This window comes from Podarcis tiliguerta, assembly GCF_965153285.1.
Source record: "Podarcis tiliguerta genome assembly, chromosome: 14".
In the NCBI taxonomy this organism is placed as follows: Eukaryota; Metazoa; Chordata; class Lepidosauria; order Squamata; family Lacertidae; genus Podarcis; species Podarcis tiliguerta.
In genome coordinates this window covers 4,700,044-4,714,485 of record NC_139547.1, presented here as the reverse complement: position 1 = coordinate 4,714,485, position 14,442 = coordinate 4,700,044, and the positions used below count along the sequence as shown (strand labels likewise).

Sequence of the window (14,442 nt, the reverse complement as noted above, 5' to 3'; positions counted from 1 at the left end):
CTAGAAAAACATAGCTGAAGTTATCTTCCTTCAATAATAGTATACTTTGCTAACTGTGTGCATGAGATGATAGGAATACCTTTTACCATCTGTTGCAAAGCTGCCCATTCAATACTACTTGTCAGTGTTATTTAAAATCACTGCATTGGAATTTATGAAGTTCTGTTGTGTGTTTCTAGGAGCAGTCCACAGCCCAATTGAAGCACTAAGTGATTCATGGACTCGGCTGAAGCACAGAGATTGGCTGTATAGCTCTATGTGTTTGTTTGGGGAGTCCGATTTTGATTTTACAAAATCTGTTGGAGTTCATACTCTGATTGAAAATGTTATTAGCTTTGTAAGCGGAGATGTGGGAAGCTCTCCAGGCTTCAAGGAGCCTGAAGAAAGCATGTCAACGAGCCCCCAGGCCTATATTATCGCAATGGAGCAGCAGCAACAGAGGGCAGAGGTGTGTATTGTAATTACCTATATTCCAGTTAATAAATGTAGAATGAAAGATGCTTTTGAATTTTCAGTTTACATGCTTTGCCCAACTGTAACTTGTGGGGAGGCAATCATTTCAGGTTACTTAACAAGAGGGAGGTTCTAGGATGCATAAGTCTGTAATGGCCTCTCTGCCATCACTTGCATTCCTTGGAGGAAATAGGTGTGACCTCCAAAGCACATCATGTTTGTTTCTTCCTGCTTGGGCATCAAAGGAGCAACATGCCAGACTATAGCAGTCAGTCAGTCGGATTGTATGGGTGTTCCTTATGCACACATATTACATGTGGGGTTGTGCATATGCAGCCAGGAAGGAAGGAAGGGGTTGCTTTTGGAAAGCAATTTTGGTTGTGTCTCCCCACATCTCTTCCTTTATTTTCCTTGATTGTTCTTCTGTTCCTAAAATACTTTCATCTGTTGTATGTGGGGGTCATACAGGCCTATACTCTGTATTTGTATCAATGCACTTTGGACTTTGTCTTCCAAGGGGGAAAATGCAAACTATTTTTAAACATTTTTTTAGCTGCGGCTGGAGGCACTTCATCAGATCCTGGTGTTGCTTTCTGGGATGGAAGAAAAAGGCAGCACTCTGTCCATAGGAAGCCGGCAAGGCCCAGGCTTTCAGTCCTCTTCGCTTCTCACATCAGTGAGGCTGCAGTTCCTGGCTGGGTGCTTTGGCTTGGGTACTGTAGGACATGCAGGCTCCAAAGGAGAGAGTATCCGTTTGCATCATTATCAGGTAAGGGATGCTTTGGCCAAACGTTGGAATTCTTTCAATTGAGTTTAAAGCAGACCATGTCTAAAACTGAAAACTTCTCAACGTGCTGTATTTTTTTTGGGTCCCTGGGTTCTTTTCCTATTGTGTGTGTGTGTGGGGGGTGTCATTCTGCAAGCTTTGGGGTTGCCACCAAGCCTGATGACAGCTTATATTTACAAAATAGATGGTGCCATTTTGGCCACATAAGCAGTGGCACTTAGAATCTTTGAATGATAGAATTGTAGAGTTGGGAGGCATCTCAGGAGTCATCTAGTCCAACCCCCTGCAGTGCAGGAATCACTGCTAAAGAATCCTTGACAGATGACCATCCAAACTCTGTTTTAAAACCTCAAATAAAGGAAATTTTCTGAATATCAGATATAGAGTGAATGATAGTGGATTAAAGTCTGGAATGGGGTGTACTAATGTAAATAGACACTGTAGAAGACAACTGGAAGCAGAATATGTGCATATCCTATAAATATAACATTTTCTTAGTGTTGTGAGATTCCGTATGATAGGAACCACATTGTGCTGACAACTGTGTATTGCAGAGTCAGTTGTTTCCTATAGTAGGCAAGTCATGAAAGGAGTTAAATGTAGTTGCCAATGCTAAACATTAGCAACCTTTCATAAAATTGGAAAAGTTCCTCAATTATACATGGTAAATACCTTAAAAAGTAGCATGACACCAGTGCATATCCATAGGGATGGGTTTCACAGTATTTGATTTTTCCATAGGATGGCATCAGGGCAGCTAAGAGAAATATCCAGACTGAAATCCAAGTGGCTGTGCACAAGATCTATCAGCAATTGTCTGCAACTTTGGAAAGAGCCCTCCAAGCAAATAAACATCACATAGGTAAGAGGATCACAGTGTTTTTGCTGCCAACAGAAAACAAGTCAAATATTCCTTGTATTATTTTTTTTCTATTCCTTAGCAGACTTGAAATGGGGACAGTCTCTAAGTATTTTCTTTATATTTTGGTGTGTGTTTGTGTACATGTGTGTATTAGAGGCACAGCAGCGTCTCCTGTTGGTAACTGTGTTCGCCCTGAGTGTTCACTACCAGCCAGTTGATGTCTCCTTGGCCATTTCCACCGGCTTGTTAAATGTCCTGTCGCAATTATGTGGAACAGACACCATGCTTGGTCAGCCACTGCAGCTCTTGCCAAAAAGTGGCATTTCCCAGCTCAGCACGGCTTTAAAAGTAGCCAGCACTAGATTGCTTCAGATCCTAGCTATTACCACAGGGTAAGTATTAACTGTCTGTTTTCTGAATGATCATTCATCTTCTCAGCTCTCCCAAATATTTTAAAAGCGGTATTTTCCCCATACCTAGTTCATCAACACTTTTATGTCCTTGCAGTGTAACTCGGTAGTAAATTGGATATGATAAAACCTTCAGTCAGTTGGGAAACAGTTTTTATTTATTTATTTCGAGCATTTATAACTCACTTTTCATCTCAGTTCAGCATTACCTTAACAACAATTAGAATAAATTTGTACAGTTAAATATTTCAGAAAGTAGCACTGGGACTATAAAGCTGAATCGTTGGTGTGATGTGTTAATATTTGTTTGCTGTACTTAGATGGACTCTAGTTGAATATAATTTACCTGTTAAAATCTCTATCACAAACACACACACATCCCTACCTCTCCCTCTTCCCCATTTGCTGTATTGAAAATACAGTCCTTCCTCTCTGTCCCATCGGGAAAACCATTGGCCCAGCGACTATTTTGCCAGTCTGTAACAAGGATCATTCAGGCCCAAGAACATGAAATCTGCCCCCCCCCCACCACACATTTGTTTCTTTTTCTGCAAAACCCTTCGGGTGCTGCAGATTCAAAGCTGTTCTAATAATGCCAAGCTTCTTCACTTAGTTGCTAATTGATCTTCATATTCCCACCCCCCAGAACTTACGCAGATAAACTGAGTCCCAAAGTGGTCCAGTCTTTGCTGGATCTGCTGTGTAGTCAGCTGAAAAACCTGTTGTCACAAGCTGGTGTAATGCTTATGGCATCATTTGAGGAAAAAGAAGATGGCGAGGAGGAAGAAAAAAAGGCAGAGTCAAATGGAGACAGTGAGAAGAAAGACTTCAGAGGTAATCTCATGCTGGCTTTTTGTTGGTTTGTTTTTTAAAGAAAAGAGAGTTCCTGGGGCAGGGGATAGGGGAGGAAGGAATGTAGAGCCAAAGCTCACTACATGAACAGCTGGAGTTTGCCCACTTCCTTACTTGTTTGTGTTTGGTGGATGGCAGCAGCCATTTTGGGCAGAAACCTTTGAGGGAGGATGTGTGATCGGACAAATCACACATTAGAAATGTTCCCATAGGAACTTCCGAGTTGAGCGCCAGCGATCATGGCGGCCCCCTGCTGAGCACCGGAGGGGGAGCTCCGAAAAAAACAGGGTTCTACCGCTACGGCGACGTGGTGAACCCCTGAAAACGTAGGCGGAGGAAGCCTACGTCCGTGGGACTCGGCGGGCACCAACAGCGATCCCCTAAAACGTTTCTGGGGCTCAGGAAGAGCTCCGGAGTGTGGAGGGGGTAACGCGGTGCTGAGAGTCAATCGCTTCTTTTTCGGAGAGACGTCGCACAGCCGTGATCGGAGGAGCGCTCAACTTCTTCTTGGGACAAATTGGATTATAAAAGAACTTTCCGTGAGTAGGAGAATTACAAATTTTAAAAGGGAAAGAAACAAATTAAGGAACTTTTGGATTTGGCAAGTTAAAAAAGCAAGCTAAATTAGAACCGAAGCGGTAAGGTTTAACCAGGAAGTCAGCCTTCCGCTCTGTATATAGCTGGAAACAAAGACTTTTGCGTGCCAAACCTTTAAAAGTGCTTTTGAAGAAACGGAATCTGGCGTTTTCATAAGGATCTTTTCCCCCCCTAAGTGGCAGGGAAAAGGGGGGGAAGGACTGGAAACTGTATTGCCTGCGTAAGAAAGAGCTGACTGTGGGGGAACCACCGCCCGGCGCGCCCGGCGCGCCCAAAACCACCGCCCGGCGCGCCCGGCTCTGATCTGTCAATCTGAAAACACAGGGTAAAGGAGGGACTGCGGAGAGAGACTCTGAGATTTTAAGCTCTGCAAACTGGATTATACTGTTAAAAGCTGAGACTGTTTAAGTCTTGTTACTGGGAGGAATTAGCTGCAAAGTTGCTGGGAAGGAGAAGGAGAAGACGGGAGCCATTGTTCCCAGGGCTATTGTATCCCCCTGGTGGACATAAGGATTGTTACAAAGACTGATACAAAGAAACAGAAAGCAACTGGGAATTTTCCACTGTTTGGTTTTAAAATCTGACAGCTTGCTGCAGCTGGGAAAGTGACTGGGGACTTTCCACTGTTTTGACTTCAAGTCCGACAGCTAGCCTCAGCTGAGAGTGACCTTGAAATAAGTTGCTGTGGTATGGCAAGTGATAAGGGAAAAGTAGACCAGCTGCAGGAGAAGACTACAAGATCTGGGAAAACCTTTTACTCAGGAAGAAGAGCCTCTATACCTGACCCAATTGGAGGTGCATCTGTACAACCTAAACCAAAAGCTATGTCTTCAACTGAGGACCTTTTCAATACAGGATTTGCAAAAATTCAAGAATCATTAAATAAATTGACAGAGGAGGTTGTAGAAACAAACAAAAAGCTGTCAGAGACATCTTCTAAAATAGATCAAAATACAGCTTGTATTAAACAAAATACGAATTTAATTCAGCAATTATTGCAGGAATCATCAAAAACAAGGAAAATTGCAGAAGAAGCTAAAGCAGCTGCAGAGGCCACAGAAGAAAAAATACCACCGATTAACAGGCAACTTGAGGACTATAGAACAAGATTTTCCATGCTTGAATTAAAAGATAAACAAACGAATCTCAGGATCAGATCCTTGCCAGAAATTGAAAAAGAAGGTCTTAAGGAATTTCTTGCACAGGAATTTGCAGATTTCTGGAAACTGGATCTGGATAAAGAAGAAATCAAAATAGTAAGTGCTTTCCGACTGGGTAAAACAAGCAGGAGAATCAAGACAAGAGACTGTTTGGTCACCTTTGGATCTAAAGAGGAGAGAGATAAAATTTTGGGACTACATTTCCAAAGGCCTTTGGAAGTTGGTGAATCAAGAGTAGAACTGTTCAGGGACATCCCCAAACATCTCTTAGACCTCAGATCTAGCTACAGAGACTTGGTCACACAGCTGAGAAAGAACAACATCATCTTTAGGTGGGAGTTCCCTGAAGGGCTTTCGTTTAGTATAAAAGGAAGGAAAATAAAAATAAAATCAGTGGAAGATAAAGACAGATTTTTAAAGGACTACGAGGAGGACTTACAGAAGGAACTCTTTAAAGACCAAGACCCGTCCGATACACAAGAGAGAAAAAGGAGAGATATAGCTAAAGCAATCTTGGATTTGGACAAGACGACACCACCGGGACCAGAAGAGAAAGAAGACACATTGGGAGCTACTGGAGGAATATAGCAGACCAATTTCAAGATGTCTCTGCAACTATTAAGCTGGAACTGTAACGGTCTAAACGTGGTTTCTAAGAGAAAATCAATTTTTCACATTTTAAAAAAAGAACAATTGGACTTGATTTGTTTACAGGAAACACATGTAACCAGGCTCCATAGAAAAATTCTAATTAATAAAAGACTAGGTCAAGAGTTTATTTCATCGGACAAAGTTAAAAAAAGAGGAGTGGTGGTATATGCAAAAGAGAGCCTAGCACCAAAATTAATTTTTAAAGATGAACAAGGAAGATATTTGGCAATTGAAATTCAACACCATGGACAGAAATATCTGATTGTTGGCGTATACGCACCGAACGAAGGAAAATCGGAATTTTTCAAAAAGTTACATGAGACATTGATGGACTATCTGGAGTACAATGTGATCTTGATGGGAGATATGAATGGAGTTGTTTCTACAAATATGGACAAGGCACAACGGCAGGTAGTCACCAAAGATGGGAGACTACCGAAAACCTTTTTTGAACTGACTGATAACCTGGACTTGGTGGATATCTGGAGAACCAAAAATCCTTTAGAAAGAGAAGGAACCTTCTTTTCTGAAGCCAAAAAGACATGGACAAGAATTGACCAAATCTGGATCACAAGAGGACTGGCACCAAAGACAAAAAAAGTAGAAATCTGCCCAAAGACTTACTCCGACCACAATGCTGTAAAGATGGTAATGAACTTACAACCAACTGGTTCTTTCAGATGGAGGATGAATGACTCTCTGTTTAGAGATGAGGAAATAACCAAGAAGGCCCAGAAAACTCTGAAAGATTATTTTGAGATAAATTTAAACACTACGGTGGAAAAAAGAACTGTATGGGACGCAAGTAAAGCTGTTATGAGAGGATTTTTGATACAACAGAACGCACTCAAGAAGAGATTACAACAGGAAAAAAGAGAAAAGATATTGGAAAAGATCAAGGAAGGTGAAAAAAGACTGAGATCAAATCCAAAATCACAACAAATCTTGAGAGAGATAAAGTTATATCAAGTACAATACATGCAAATGATAAATCAAGAGATTGAATGGAAGGTCAGACAAATGAGACAAAGAACTTTCGAATCAGCAAACAAATGTGGAAAGTTATTGGCATGGCAAATAAAGAAGAGACAGAAAATGAATACAATAACAAATTTAGAAGAGGAAGGAAGAATTATTCAGAACCCAGTGGAAATCAGGAGTGCCTTTCAAAGATACTTTAAACAGCTTTATTCACAACAACCACAGAAGGAAGCAGATATGGAGGAATTCTTGAAAGAAAATGGGCTACCGGAAATATCTCAAGAAAGTAAATTTAAATTGAGCTGCAGGATAACAGAACAAGAGGTAGAGAGCGCCATCCAAAATATGAAACTTGGCAAGTCCCCAGGACCTGATGGGTTGACGGCAAGATATTATAAATCAATGAAAGACTGGCTAATTCAACCCTTGAAGGATATATGTAATGACATATTACAGGGGAAAAGGACACCAGAAACGTGGAAAGAAGCTTTTGTGACTCTCATACCAAAGACAGAATCGGAAAAACACCAACTTAAGAACTATCGGCCTATATCATTACTTAATGTGGATTATAAAATTTTTGCTGACATTTTGGCTAGAAGACTAAAGAGCGTTTTAGCGGAGGAGATTCACAAGGACCAAGCAGGCTTTCTCCCAGGAAGGCACCTATCTGATAATGTAAGGAATATAATTGACATTTTGGAACTTTTACAGGAAAGAATAAACACAAAAGCAGCTTTAGTATTTGTGGACGCGGAGAAAGCCTTTGATAACATTTCTTGGGGTTTTATGAAAAAGAATCTCCATAGTATGGGGGTAGGCCAAGAGTTCGAAAATGGTATAGGTGCAATCTATTCTGAACAAAAAGCAAAATTAATTGTTAACAATGTTTTGACTGAAGAGTTCAGAATAGAAAAAGGAACACGACAAGGTTGTCCTATTTCCCCTCTGCTTTTTATATCGGTCCTGGAGGTGTTGCTGAATATGATTAGAAAGGACCAGATGGTAAGAGGGATACAGGTCGGAGTTAAACAATTTAAATTAAGAGCATTTGCAGATGACTTGGTTTTGACATTGCAGGAGCCAGAGTCCAGTGTGAAGAGGGTTTTAGAACTGATTCAAGAGTTTGGTCGATTAGCAGGTTTTAAACTCAACAAAACAAAAACTAAGGTTTTGACAAAGAATCTAACAGAAAAAGAGAAAGAAAGGTTTCAGAATGAGACAGGTTTGACAGTGGTGAAAAAAGTGAAATATCTGGGAATTATTATGACCTCAAAAAATGGGAACTTATATAAGGATAACTACGAAAAATGTTGGATGGAGATAAAAAAAGATCTAGATATATGGTCTAATCTAAAACTCTCACTGTTAGGTCGTATTGCTGTGATAAAGATGAATGTATTGCCAAAAATGTTATTTTTGTTCCAGACACTGCAGATTATTGATAAAATGGACTGTTTCAAGAAGTGGCAGAAAGATATATCCAGATTTGTCTGGCAGGGCAAAAAGCCAAGAATAAAATTTAAAATATTAACAGATGCAAAGGAAAGAGGAGGCTTTGCCCTGCCAGACTTGAAACTTTACTATGAAGCAGCAGCTTTTTGCTGGCTGAAAGAATGGCTACTTCTTGAAAATACAGATATACTGGACTTAGAAGGATTCAATAATGCGTTTGGGTGGCATGCTTACTTATGGTATGACAAGGTTAAAGTTCACAGAATGTTTAAGATTCACATTGTCAGGAAAGCATTGTTTAATGTATGGATTAGATATAAGGATTTCTTTGAAAACAAGACTCCAAGGTGGTTATCTCCGATGGAAGCAAAAGCAGTCAAAAAACTCAATATGGAGGCCAATTGGCCAAAATATTGGGAGATACTAGAACAAGATGGAGATAAATTGAAACTGCAGAGTTTTGACAAATTAAAAAGTAAAGTCCGTGATTGGCTCCACTATCATCAGATAATGGAGGCATACAAATTGGATAGAAAAATTGGCTTCCAGGTGGAAAAATCAAAATTGGAAACAGAATTGCTAGAACCCAAAACTAAGGTATTGTCAAGAATGTATAATCTGCTGCTGAAATGGAATACACAGGATGAGGAAGTGAAATCAGTAATGATTAAATGGGCACAAGATGTGGGTCACAACATAATGCTAGCCGACTGGGAACGGTTATGGACCACTGGGCTAAAGTTTACGGCATGTAATGCCCTAAGAGAAAATATTATGAAAATGATATACAGATGGTACATAACACCAGTCAAACTAGCAAAAATTTATCATATGCCCGATAACAAATGTTGGAAATGTAAAGAAACTGAAGGTACCTTTTTTCATCTCTGGTGGACATGCCCAAGGATTAAGACCTTTTGGGAGATGATCTATAATGAACTGAAGAAAGTATTTAAATACACATTCCCAAAGAAACCGGAGGCCTTTCTCCTGGGCATGGTCAACCAAGAGGTACGTATGAAAGACAGGATATTTTTTATGTACGCCACAACAGCAGCAAGAATACTTATTGCAAAGTATTGGAAGACACAAGAATTACCCACGCTGGAGGAATGGCAGATGAAAGTCATGGACTATATGGAATCCGCAGAAATGACTGGCAGAATCAGAGACCAGGGTGAAGAGACGGTGGAGGAAGATTGGAAGAAATTTAAAGACTATTTACAGAAACACTACAAGATTAATGAATGTTAAAATAACATCAGATTGAATGTAGAAGGTTATTGGAGTAAAATTTTAAGGATCAGAAGACCCAACATTCTAAGTTCTAAGCATTGAATAAGCTATATTAAGACATTCAAATCAGAAAAGAGGTTAATTATGACAGAGGAATGGGATTTGTTGTTTAATTGTATGAATTGGAATACAGGGAAGGGAGACTCGGGGAAGTCAGAGAAACAAGTTAATGCAAGATTAATATGAAGATAAGATTGTTTTTATTTCTGTTTTTTGTAGTATGTTATGTTTGTGTAATTCTGTATGTTTTTGGTGTATTGTTTGTTGTTTTGTTTTGCTTTGTTGTCTTTTATGCAAAAACGAATAAAATATTTATAAAAAAAAAAAAAAGATAAAAGCTGCAAAACCTAAAAAAAAAAAAAAAATAGAAATGTTCCCATAGGAAACAATTGAAACAATGCAGATCATCAGATTGCTATGTGAATACTCACCTAACTAATGATTTCTTGGGAAGCATTGTATTTGGATAGTGGGACCTGCATGTACTCTCTGTTTCCATGCTTTGTGCTATAGAAAAGAGCCCACATCCCCAATTATTCCTCAGAGACTTCTATATTTTTGTTTTATGCACTGGAAACCTATTGCAGTAAACAATTAATTGGATTTGTACATGCATGCTAATGGCAGAGGCAAAAAAAAGATGACAGCTTGACCTATGTTGCCAATATTGCCCTAGTTGTTAGAAGTACAGAAAAGGTAACCACAATTAAGTTTCTCCAAGTAAATATAAATATTATATGGTCTATTTGTTTCCTCCTCCTCCTCCTCCTCCTCCTCCTCCTCCTCCTCCTCCTCCTTCCCTTCATCCGTAAATCCAAATTACACGATTTATGTTCTCAGTGGATGAGAGATCATGTGGTGAACAACACTGCTATGAGATGAGATAATTTGAGGGCAAATGATCTTATTTGAGAAAGAACAAATGAGAGTGGACAATGTAAACATGAAAACATCTTTACAAGCAGTGTCAGAATTAGTGGGGAGCATTGTTTACATTTTGACACTTTTGAAAATGGTGGGACTTTAAGTGTTGCTGAGAATTTTGTCTCTCCACCTCTGTTGTAATCTTTATCCGCAGCCCCTATTGATGCTTCTTATTGAACTATTTTACAAATCATTGCTTACCTTTTCCCTTCTGGTACAGAAAAAGGCACCCATGAAATGGAATAAATCTAAATTTGGTCCAAGAGAGCAGAAATAAAGTTAGTGTAAGAAGAATTTTGTTGCACAACAAAAGGATATTCTTGTGTATTATTTGTTCTTTTACTTTAAAAAAAATACTTTTGCCCTGCTCTTCAGCTGAGAAAGCTTTCAGGGCACCCTATATAAAAGCAATAAAAAAATTAAAGACAGTGGACAATAAAAGCAGAGTGGATTAATCATTTGGCTGCAAAACAGCAATGACACCTGCTGGCAGAAGGTAGGATAGACAGCTGGTTGTCTTTTCCTAGGCACTCTCCAGGCAGAGCATATTCAAATCAGGCCTTTTGAAAATATGAACCCCTTTCCTTTTTGCAATAATAATTTTTATTGTTTTAAATCCACAGTGGCTCTTCGAAAACAGCATGCTGCAGAGTTGCATCTAGGCGATTTCTTAGTCTTTCTTAGAAGGGTGGTTTCTTCAAAAGCCATTCAGTCCAAAATGGCATCCCCAAAGTGGACAGAGGTGCTCCTGAACATAGCTTCTCAGAAATGTTGTTCAGGTATGGTCCTATGGTCTTCGTTTTTTATGTGTGGGGAGTGTGTTTATCATTTGGAGATAGAAGCTTGCATCATGTCCATCAAATGAATAATTACAGAAACTCTTTATACATGTTTTGTGTATTTAAGTGAGCGGCCCATTTTATCCTGTGTATTCTGGATATTTGACACCTTTTTATAGACACACCACTGGTTTGTAACTTTGTTTGATATGTTATTAGCATGTGTTGGTAGCACCAACTTTCCTTCTGGGTCCCATTTCTAGGTGTACCTTTGGTTGGCAACTTGAGGACCAGGCTGCTTGCGCTACATGTTCTGGAAGCTGTGCTGCCTGCTTGTGAATCGGGTGTGGAGGATGACCAGATGGCTCAGGTCTTCATACTTTACAATATTGTAAAATGTTAAGTTTTTGTGTTTGCAGCAGTGACTATTTTGGTGGCATTTGCATCTTAGAAACTGTGGTTTGGTTTAAGTTACTTCTCAGCCCATATGGATATGAAATTTACAGCATGCTATGGTTTAAGAGAAAACTATATGAAAATATAGCATATATAGATGCTACCTAACACCTAGTAGATTGGCAAAAATGTATAAAGCAAAGTCAAATAAGTGTTGGAAATGTAAAGAGAAAGAAGGTACCCATTTCCATATGTGGCGGTCTTGCAATAAGGTTAAAGCTTACTGGGAAATGTTATATAATGAACTGAAAAAGATGTTTAAGATAACATTTGTTTAAAAACCAGAAGTTTTTCTTTTGGGGATAATGGGATCAGAGCTACCTAAACAATATAGAAACTTATTTATTTATGCAGCTATAGCTGCAAGAATAATAATTGCCCAAAATGGAAAGACGAAAAGTCCCAATGAGAGAAGAATGGTTGCAGAAACTAATGGAATATGAAGAAATGGCAAAACTTATGGAAAGAATAAGAAAGCAAGATACCAATTTTTTATTAAGAAATGGAAATAACAGATAATAACAATAAAAATAATAGATTGGAACGATTTGGGATATGCAGGGAAAGATAAAATTATTTTAAGGACTACAGAAAGACGGGGAGGGAAGTTGAGATTTATAAAGTCAGAATTTTTGTTGATTGATTGGTGAAATATTTTCTTTTTTGTTAATAATCAAAAATTGTAATTAAATATTTAAAGTTACTTCTCAGCCCTCAGCAACAGCCTGAAAATAATGAAGCTGCTTTTTTGACAATCTGATCACTGATCTGCCCAGCATCCACATCTTCTCTAAGTGACCATGGCTGCCTAAGGTCACAAGGCCAGAGGTCCTAGCAAAACAACTTTAGCTAGATTAAAAGGAAATTATTTGAAAACAATACCAAAATGATCTTTAATACCTACAGAAGTAACTAAAATGGATAACTGATGCTCACCTGGAAAAGGGGGGGGGGTGTACAGCTCACAGTTCCTTCACATCCTCCATGTGTGGTGGGACTGTGCCAAAGTTGCCCAGTTCTGGCATAAAATATTTGTAGAAATAACAAAAATCCTGGGAAAACTTGAAGAAAAAAAAGTCCTCCTAAAACAACCCAATGGTTATTAAATAAACTTTTAATAGGTTGCTTGTTAATGGCAGAAAAAATATTGATAGCTAGAAATTGGAAAGAATCAAAGGGTTTAAATGTACAACAGTGGAATAAGGTAAATTGGGACATAGCACTTTCTGGAAAAGTGATACAAAACCTTTGTGTGGCTAGAGGGTCAAATGCCCAAGAGACTTTTATGGTGGACTGGTGATCATTCATTCAACACATAAAAAACCCCGCTATAGGACGAACTGCTTCTGCTGCATTCCTTAATATAATTGTGTTAACATTTTCCTTCATATTGATATTAGCAACTTTCTCTCCACTTCAGTGCTTGTATGAACTATGCTTTTGGGTTGGGGAAAGGGAGTACCCCCCCCCCCATGATTATAAAAAAGGAAACAAGGCAGAGGTATTTTTCCTGGCCCCGTAGCCACTTCATCAGACCTGGATTGCACCAAATCACAGGTTTTCAGAGGTGTGTTTATAAAAAGAAGAGAAAAACTGTCTTCAGTTGACTGCTTCAAACCCCTGGTTGCTTTGTTATCTGTAGTGTAAGCAGGACAGGAAATACAGCCTTAAAAATTACCTGTGACTATTTGGAATTAAATGTTCTTCAATCATGTTTCCCAAACAGGTTATTGATCGGTTGTTCTCCCTTCTGTCTGATTGTATGTGGGAAAGTCCTGTTGCACAAGCCAAGCACATAATTCAGATCAAGGAGAAAGAAAAAGAAATGAAGCTGCAGGTACTAGCTTTAATTCTGATCAATTTCGTAATGTTCTTTTCAGCCACTGATGAAGTCCTTTGTCTTGAAACATGTTTGGCTCATGTTGAAAGGCCTGTGACGGAAAGCCGAGCCCTGGTGATGCAGTCCCTCAGAGTTCCACCAGGGGGTTGGAGCCTCTCTCTGATTGGCTACAAAGTCAGCTGGCTGTAGAAAGGGGAGGAGCAGAATGGGGGGGGGCACATAAAAGGAGCAGCTTCTGAGGAAGCCTTGAGATGGGGATAGAGAAGGGAAAGAGCTGTAGCGAGACAGGGTTGAGTTTGGTTTGAGATGGGAGAAAGGGATTAGGAACGGGTTTGTCCAAGAGAGTGGGTTCAAATGTGAGTTTAGCATCCGCTCTGCGGAGAATATCTGTAGCTAGAGGAAGGAGCCTCGTACTGAAGAGAGGAGGACCGTGTGAGGAGACAGGAGTTGCCTGGAGGGCTGAGTCTGAGCAGGGGAGGGAGAAGCTGTGGGACTACAGATCCCCTGTGTCTCCTTCCCGTCAGGCGGGGAGAGCTCTTCTAGGAAAAGATGACTCCCAAGCCAGTTAAGAGGGGATCCCAAGGTCTCTTATACCTCAGAAGTGAGAGGGGGTAAATGACGAAACAGATCATGAAACAGAGCATTAAAGCTGTGAAGGAAGCTGCGCTGTGTCCAAAGTATTTAACTAAGACACCTGTCATAACCAAGTAAAGGAACAAGAGAAACTGAGTTAAGCATTTCACCACCTATTCTAGAAACTGGAACATTTACCTGAAGTATTTAGCAACTGAAGTTTAATAAAAGAGGTGCATATACTACTGTGTTTAAGCCTGTGACATCTTTATATTTAGCTTAAGTAAAAGTTAACTTCTTCCTAGCCCAACTTTGTTTCACCAATCTCTTTTTGTAAATAAAACTTTCCTTGTTTGATCAACTCCT

The 14,442-nt window shown here is 39.5% G+C and overlaps 1 protein-coding gene and 1 long non-coding RNA gene across 51 annotated transcripts in view; one reads left to right on the top strand and one right to left on the bottom strand.

Moving 5' to 3' along the window:
- LOC310664289 overlaps positions 1-14,442 on the bottom strand; it is a 258,524-nt gene that overhangs the window by 124,206 nt on the left and 119,876 nt on the right. The window lies entirely within an intron of this gene.
- HERC1 (HECT and RLD domain containing E3 ubiquitin protein ligase family member 1) overlaps positions 1-14,442 on the top strand; it is a 111,750-nt gene that overhangs the window by 47,279 nt on the left and 50,029 nt on the right. For all 50 annotated transcript variants that reach the window (XM_083412901.1, XM_083412902.1, XM_083412888.1 and 47 more), the window contains 8 exons: positions 180-448; positions 1,007-1,222; positions 1,982-2,102; positions 2,257-2,494; positions 3,159-3,346; positions 11,052-11,207; positions 11,471-11,577; positions 13,390-13,500. In XM_083412901.1, the coding sequence (XP_083269027.1) occupies positions 180-448; positions 1,007-1,222; positions 1,982-2,102; positions 2,257-2,494; positions 3,159-3,346; positions 11,052-11,207; positions 11,471-11,577; positions 13,390-13,500 (1,406 nt within the window). The remainder of the gene's footprint in view (positions 1-179; positions 449-1,006; positions 1,223-1,981; positions 2,103-2,256; positions 2,495-3,158; positions 3,347-11,051; positions 11,208-11,470; positions 11,578-13,389; positions 13,501-14,442) is intronic.